Source organism: Saccopteryx bilineata, chromosome X (genome assembly GCF_036850765.1).
Source record: "Saccopteryx bilineata isolate mSacBil1 chromosome X, mSacBil1_pri_phased_curated, whole genome shotgun sequence".
NCBI lineage: Eukaryota > Metazoa > Chordata > Mammalia > Chiroptera > Emballonuridae > Saccopteryx > Saccopteryx bilineata.
In genome coordinates, this window is record NC_089502.1 from 114,691,754 (window position 1) to 114,699,841 (window position 8,088).

At 50.0% G+C, this 8,088-nt stretch overlaps 2 protein-coding genes across 2 annotated transcripts; both read right to left on the bottom strand.

Annotated features, from left to right (window-relative positions):
* Positions 1-3,494: 3,494 nt before the first annotated feature.
* LOC136317800 (histone H2A-Bbd type 1-like) lies at positions 3,495-3,926 on the bottom strand. The gene has a single exon (XM_066250528.1). It carries the CDS (start codon positions 3,924-3,926, stop codon positions 3,495-3,497), a length of 432 nt encoding a protein of 143 aa, XP_066106625.1.
* A 2,837-nt stretch (positions 3,927-6,763) lies between these two features.
* Positions 6,764-7,111, bottom strand: LOC136317801 (histone H2A-Bbd type 1-like). Its single transcript, XM_066250531.1, has one exon. It carries the CDS (start codon positions 7,109-7,111, stop codon positions 6,764-6,766), a length of 348 nt encoding a protein of 115 aa, XP_066106628.1.
* Positions 7,112-8,088: the final 977 nt, after the last annotated feature.

Genomic DNA, 8,088 nt, shown 5'->3' on the forward strand with positions numbered 1-8,088 from the left:
TCAGAAGCTCATTCGCGTATTCAAACACTTTAATAGCAATTGCTGAAAACGGGAGGCCACCCTCACCCGTGGGAAGTCTGGGGGACTAGATTAGAGTCTTTTAGAGATCTGCGGGCTCTGGGGCCCGGGCATCACTATTTCTTACTGGGTGAAGGCATCCCGTCATCGCAAGTTTAGGTGTCAAGCTGGAAGAGGCTGCGCAGCAACGGGTTTCTTTCTGCTACTCTCACCAAGTCTTGTGAGGTGATGCGCCCCCTGTGATGGTTGTCAGCCTCCTTGCTCATCAGCTCCAGGATGTAGGACACCACGAACTCAAGAATGCCAGCGAGGAAAACAGGGGTCACGGAGGACAGGCGCCTAGCATAGCGATCACTTCTCAGGTGGCGGTCCACGTGACTCACAGAGATTTGCAGCTCGGCTCTTGGTGTGCGGGAGGGGGCACGCTTCTTACGTTGGTGCCGGTCTCTCCTTTCCCTAGGAGTGATGTCTGCTGCATTGTCCTGGATTGGGATTGGCCCATCTAGATTGTCCTGACGGTCGTGACTTCTCTAGATGCCAGGGCTTATTCCTCCTGCTCACCTATCTCTGTGCTCAAGGCCACCACGTGGTCAGGGAGCTGCCTTGGAGACAAACTGACATTGTGACATCACTAGTGTCCCTGGGCCTTGACCAGGACGGGCCTGGAAAAGTCCATGGTAGGAAACTGGTCTCCTTGGTAACTTGACCCTCTTAAATAACTCTTTCTACTTTACTTTAGCATCCAAGCAAAACATTTATGTTTCAACAAAAAATATTTCCCTGCCTGTGGGACACAACTTCCCATCTCACACAAACACACAGTAATCACACCAAATTTGCCTCCATTTACATATTAATCTTACTATTCCTAATCACTATTCCTGTTTCTTTTTGAAAGAACTTCACCATATCTAGCCTTTTTTATACACACAGAAGCTGACATGCCCCAAATAGACTACACTAGCAGCGACCAGAACCTGGTGAAACTCTACCTTCGGTTGCTAGGGAGAGGCCCGCTGGCCGACTCACATGAGTAGAAGAGGAAGAGTTGACTTGGCTCTAGTAAGGAGGGCCCCAAGGCTCTCTAGAACAAATCACCAAGGAGCCAGAGCCGTTCCCCAGACGGTCAAGGCCTATGGGCACCAATATCATGCTCTGAGGGTCCCTTTTCCTGCCAGAAAACGACAACCAGATAAGGCAGAGGAGGCTGGCAGAAAGAGGAGCTGCTAAAGAGTCCACTGCTGCCTCTGGCAGCTCCTTGAACCCCGCTCCCATGACTATCACTGAATTACTAAATTAAAGAGTAGGAAACCTGAAAAAATTGTGAAGTGGACATCTGACAATGCTGGTTCCGTAAATATCTGGTGTACTTGGCGTTGCGTGCGAAGAAAGGTTCTGTGGATGTGTAGAAGCGGGTATTCGAACGGCCTTTAAGCCTATTGGGCTGAACCTCAGGCCACTCCTGTGAAGCAGGTAAAGGCTAATCCGTCCCCAGCAGCTCTCAGAGGTGGTGGAAGGAGGCAGGAGCGGCTGACTCACCAGCCAGAGGGCAGCTGAGAGGAAATCGCGGTGAGGACGTTTGGGACCCCAGGGGTCCCTCTGCCTCTCCCTCCACGTGGCGCTCTTCCGAGTCTCCACAAAGCTCAGAAGACCATGGTTTTCACAGCCAGTGTGACCCAAGTCTCACGCAGTCACAGAGAACCAGGCTCAGTGGGACCTTGGGGAGCACAGCGGAGAACCTGGCCTACCGAGAGGAGACACCACGCAGCTGTTCCACAGGGCAGTCTCTGTGGCAGGCCCTGTGTTATATAGAGCAGGTCCTGACACGCATTGACTTAATCTTCGGGAAAATCCAAACATAGGGAATCTCTAACTCCATTTTACCTACGAGGGACCTGCTGCTCAGAGGGACCAGATGAATATCCAAGGCCTCATGGCCCGAAGGGCAGAGCAGGGATGGCCCAGCCAGGTCCCCTGATCTCGTTGGGAAATCCGCTAGGCAGCCTCTGTCCAGCCCTTTCTAACAGGCCTGGAGGGTACAAATGGCGGAGGCAGGGGAGGGAATAGCGGCGAAAACCTCCAATGTTGGCATTCATACCAGAGGGCATGTATTCTACGACACTTAAAGCGACGACATATTTTTTTTAACTTGACACAGCACATAAGTGTGTTTGTAAGACATAAATATGCTTTTGAGTCCATCACTTTGGGCAGAATTTAAAGAGAACATACTTGTGCATCTTGAAACAAGTATTCAGCCACCGATAACGCTGTACTCTATGAGCTATAGGACAGAGAAATAGGTGTTTCATTTTCCAATATGTATCATAATTGTGTGTATATCTTAATGTCTAATAATCATGAAGAAGTGCTTGGATTGCACGTCTTACACCAGATGGTAGCTTTTATACATTACTGGTTAATGTACCAGTGTCCACAAAAGAGGACAAGGGACTATATTCTAAAAGCCCGTTACAACAACTAGTCAGTAATCCCTGTCTCATGTCCTTTTGTTTGGAATGAGGCGGGATAAATAAGTGAAATTCACCCCACTAGAATTCCTTCTACGTACATTACTTTAGGTTTGCCCCACCACTCCTCGTCCCTTGTGTAAATCCCCGGTCCCGTGAAGTTCATGACAACGGCCGGGCCACCCTCTGCCCACACCCATTGCCACCACCTCTGATTTTAGATGTTCTGAACCATGAAGAAAGCCTTCGGTACCTCAGTCATGGTCTTCAGTCTCACCCCAGTTACCACTATCATTCACGGAGGCGCCCCCCCCCCCAGGCAGCAACCCCGCCCCCCACCCAGCCAAACTCCTAGCTTTACAGGACTTGAGTTGCTCAGAACCAGTGAGGCAGTCTAACCTCTAGCAGGGGTCGGGAACCTTTTTGGCTGAGAGAACCATGAACGCCTCATATTTTAAAATGTAATTCCGTGAGAGCCATAAAACCACCCGTGCCGGTTACGCATTATCCAATAAAAATTTGGTGTTGTCCCGGAGAACAGCTGTGATTGGCTCCAGCCACCCGCAACCATGAACATGAGCGGTAGGAAATGAATGGGTTGTAACATATGATAATGTTTTATATTTTTAACGTTATTATTTTTTTAATTAAAGATTTGTCTGGGAGCCAGATGCGGCCACCAAAAGAGCCACATCTGGCTGGCGTGCCATAGGGTGCCGACCCCTGCTCTACAGTCACGGACAGATACTGCCACCAGCGCCCCTTCCCACACCACCACCGTTAGAAACCGCTCCCTTAAATCCCTGATTCAAGCATCCCGCACTGACCGCGCCTTCCACTCTCCAACCCCCCATGAGCTATCGCCTCCGGGATGTCTATCTCACACACACTTCCCACTCAGAGCGACAGAAACAGAGGAGTCAGAAGCCTCTTCCCGTGTTCAAACACTTTAATGGCAAGTGCTGAAAACGGGAGGCCTCCCTCACCTGTGGGAAGTCTGAGGGACTAGATGAGGCTGTTGTGGAGGTCTGCAGGCTCTGGAACCCGGGCATCACTTCTTCTTCCTGGGTGAAGGAGTCCCGTCATCTCAAGTACAGGTGTCATGCTCAAAAGGCCGTGGAGCTGCTGCAGGTTGTTTTCTACCACTCTCTTCACGTCTTGTGAGGTGATGCGCCCCCCGTGACGGTTGTCAGCCTCCTTGCTCGCCAGCTCCAGGAGGTAGGCCACCAAGTACTCAAGGATGCCAGCGAGGAAAACAGGCGTCAACGAGGACAGGCGTTCAGCATAGTGACCATCTCGCAGGTGGCGGTCCACACGACTCACAGGGAATTGCAGCTCGGCTCTGGCTTTGCGGGAGGTGGCATGCTTCTTATGATGGTGCCAGTCTCTTCTTTTCCCAGACGTGATGTCTGCTGCATTTTTCTGGGAGTGGCCCATCTAGGTTGTTCTGACAGTCTGGACCCCTCTAGATGCCAGGCCTTACTCCTGCCCACCTCTCTCTGTAGTTAAGGCCAGCTCAGGTCAGGGAGCTGCCTTTGTGACAAACTGAAATTGTGACATCACTGCTGCCCCCTGGGCCTTGACCAGGACTGGCCTAGAAATGTCCATGATAGGACACTGGTCTCCATGGCAACATGACTCACTTTCTCAAAAAACTCTTTCTACCTGACTTTAGCATCTAAGAAAAATATGTATGTTTCAATGGAAAATGTTTCCCTGCCTATGAGAAACTCCTCCAGGTTGGCTGATTCTAGCCTCCGCCTGTCTTGGTGTCCTTTGATGTCCCTCTGTAAGGTGCAGGTCACTGACATACATGCACCGCCTCCAGTAGAAGCTCAACTGTCCCGTCCCACACAGTAAACACAGTAATCACACCAATTTTGCCTCCATTTACATACTCATCTCACTATCCGTGATCGATCACTATTCCTGTTTCTTTTTGAAAGAATTTAATCGTATTGATCCATTGTATGCCAACAGAAGCTGACGTGCCCCAAAGAAACTACACTAGCAGCGACCAGAACCTGGTGAACTCCACCTTCGGTTGCTAGGGAGAGGCCCGCTGGACGACTCACATGAGTCGAAGAGGAAGAGTTGAACTTGGCTACGATAAGGGGGGCCTAAAGGCTCTCTAGAACAAATCACCAAGGAGCCAGAGCCGTTCCCCAGACGGTCAAGGCCTATGGGCACCAATGTCATGCTCTGAGGGCCCCTTATCCTGCCAGAAAACGACAACCAGATAAGGCAGAGGAGGCTGGCAGAAAGAGGAGCTGCTAAAGAGTCCATTGCTGCCTCTGGCAGCTCCTTGAACCCCGCTCCCATGACTATCACTGAATTACTAAATTAAAGAGTAGGAAACCTGAAAAAATTGTGAAGTGGACATCTGACAATGCTGGTTCTGTAAATATCTGGTGTACTTGGCGTTGCGTGTGAAGAAAGGTTCTGTGGATGTGTAGAAGCGAGTATTCGAATGGCCTTTAAGCCTATTGGGCTGAACCTCAGGCCACTCCTGTGAAGCAGGTAAAGGCTAAACCGTCCCCAGCAGCTCTCAGAGGTGGCGGAAGGAGGCAGGAGCGGCTGACTCACCAGCCAGAGGGCAGCTGAGAGGAAATCGCGGTGAGGACGTTTGGGACCCCAGGGGTCCCTCTGCCTCTCCCTCCACGTGGCGCTCTTCCGAGTCTCCACAAAGCTCAGAAGACCATGGTTTTCACAGCCAGTGTGACCCAAGTCTCACGCAGTCACAGAGAACCAGGCTCAGTGGGACCTTGGGGAGCACAGCTGAGAACCTGGCCTACCGAGAGGAGACACCACGCAGCTGTTCCACAGGGCAGTCTCTGTGCCAGGCCCTGTGTTATATAGAGCAGGTCCTGACACGCATTGACTTAATCTTCGGGAAAACCCAAACATAGGGAAACTCTAACTCCATTTTACCTACGAGGGACCTGCTGCTCAGAGGGACCAGATGAATATCCAAGGTCTCATGGCCCGAAGGGCAGAGCAGGGATGGCCCAGCCAGGTCCCCTGATCCAGTTGTGAAAGCGGCTAGGCAGACTCTGTCCAGTCCATTTAAACAGGAGTGGAGGCAACAAAGGAGGTGGGGTGAATAGTGGGGAAAAGTTCCAATGTTGACGTTCATAAGAGAGGGCTTGTTTTCTGCAACACTTAATGCGACGACCATTTTTTTCTTTAACTTAATACAGCCCATAAATGTGTTCATGGGACTTATGTTTGCTTTTGAGTTTGGCACTTGGCACAGAATTTATAGAGAATACACTTGTACATCTTAAAACATGTATTCAGCCATTGATAACTCTGTGACTTTATTAACTATATGATAGACAAATCGGTGTTTCCTTTGAAAATGAGCATTGTAATTGTGTTTATAATGTAATGTTTACTAATCATTGACAACTTCTTGAATTGCAGGTCTTACACCAGATGTTAGCATCTATACAGTACTGGTTAATGTACCAGTGTCCACAAAAGAAGACAAGAGATTATATTCTAAAAGGCCATTACAACACTAGTCAATAATCCCTGTCTCGAGTCCTTTTGTTCGGAATGAGGCGGGATAAATAAATGAAATCCACCCGACTATAAATCCTTTTATGTACATTACTTTAGGTCTGTCCCACCACTCCTCATCCCTTGTGTAAAGCCCCAGTCCCATGAAGTCCATGACAACGGCCATGCCATCTTCTGCCCACACTCATTGCCACCACCTCCAATTTTAGATGTTCTGAACCATGAATAAACCCTTCGATACCTCAGGCATGGTCTTCTGTCCCACCTCAGTTACCACTATCATTAAGGGTGGAGCCCCACTGAAAGCATCCAAACCCCCCACCCAGCCAACCTCCTGGCTTCACAGGACTTGACTTGCTCAGAACCAAGGAGGTGGTCTAACCTCTACAGTCCCGGACAGCTTACTCCCACCTGCGCCCTTTCCCACACCATCACCTTAGGAACCGATGCCTTAAATCCCTGATTCTGGCATCCCGCACTTACCGCGCCTTCCACCCTCCAACCCCCCATGAGCTATCTTCTCCTGGATGTCTATCTCACACACACTTCCCACTCAGAGCGACAGAAACAGAGGAGTCAGAAGCTCATTCGCGTATTCAAACACTTTAATAGCAATTGCTGAAAACGGGAGGCCACCCTCACCCGTGGGAAGTCTGGGGGACTAGATTAGAGTCTTTTAGAGATCTGCGGGCTCTGGGGCCCGGGCATCACTATTTCTTACTGGGTGAAGGCATCCCGTCATCGCAAGTTTAGGTGTCAAGCTGGAAGAGGCTGCGCAGCAACGGGTTTCTTTCTGCTACTCTCACCAAGTCTTGTGAGGTGATGCGCCCCCTGTGATGGTTGTCAGCCTCCTTGCTCATCAGCTCCAGGATGTAGGACACCACGAACTCAAGAATGCCAGCGAGGAAAACAGGGGTCACGGAGGACAGGCGCCTAGCATAGCGATCACTTCTCAGGTGGCGGTCCACGTGACTCACAGAGATTTGCAGCTCGGCTCTTGGTGTGCGGGAGGGGGCACGCTTCTTACGTTGGTGCCGGTCTCTCCTTTCCCTAGGAGTGATGTCTGCTGCATTGTCCTGGGATTGGGATTGGCCCATCTAGATTGTCCTGACGGTCGTGACTTCTCTAGATACCAGGGCTTATTCCTCCTGCTCACCTATCTCTGTGCTCAAGGCCACCACGTGGTCAGGGAGCTGCCTTGGAGACAAACTGACATTGTGACATCACTAGTGTCCCTGGGCCTTGACCAGGACGGGCCTGGAAAAGTCCATGGTAGGAAACTGGTCTCCTTGGTAACTTGACCCTCTTAAATAACTCTTTCTACTTTACTTTAGCATCCAAGCAAAACATTTATGTTTCAACAAAAAATATTTCCCTGCCTGTGGGACACAACTTCCCATCTTACACAAACACACAGTAATCACACCAAATTTGCCTCCATTTACATATTAATCTTACTATTCCTGATCACCATTCCTGTTTCTTTTTGAAAGAACTTCACCATATCTAGCCTTTTTTATACACACAGAAGCTGACGTGCCCCAAATAGACTACACTAGCAGCGACCAGAACCTGGTGAAACTCTACCTTCGGTTGCTAGGGAGAGGCCCGCTGGCCGACTCACATGAGTAGAAGAGGAAGAGTTGACTTGGCTCTAGTAAGGAGGGCCCCAAGGCTCTCTAGAACAAATCACCAAGGAGCCAGAGCCGTTCCCCAGACGGTCAAGGCCTATGGGCACCAATATCATGCTCTGAGGGTCCCTTTTCCTGCCAGAAAACGACAACCAGATAAGGCAGAGGAGGCTGGCAGAAAGAGGAGCTGCTAAAGAGTCCACTGCTGCCTCTGGCAGCTCCTTGAACCCCGCTCCCATGACTATCACTGAATTACTAAATTAAAGAGTAGGAAACCTGAAAAAATTGTGAAGTGGACATCTGACAATGCTGGTTCCGTAAATATCTGGTGTACTTGGCGTTGCGTGTGAAGAAAGGTTCTGTGCATGTGTAGAAGCAGGTATTCGAACGGCCTTTAAGCCTATTGGGCTGAACCTCAGGCCACTCCTGTGAAGCAGGTAAAG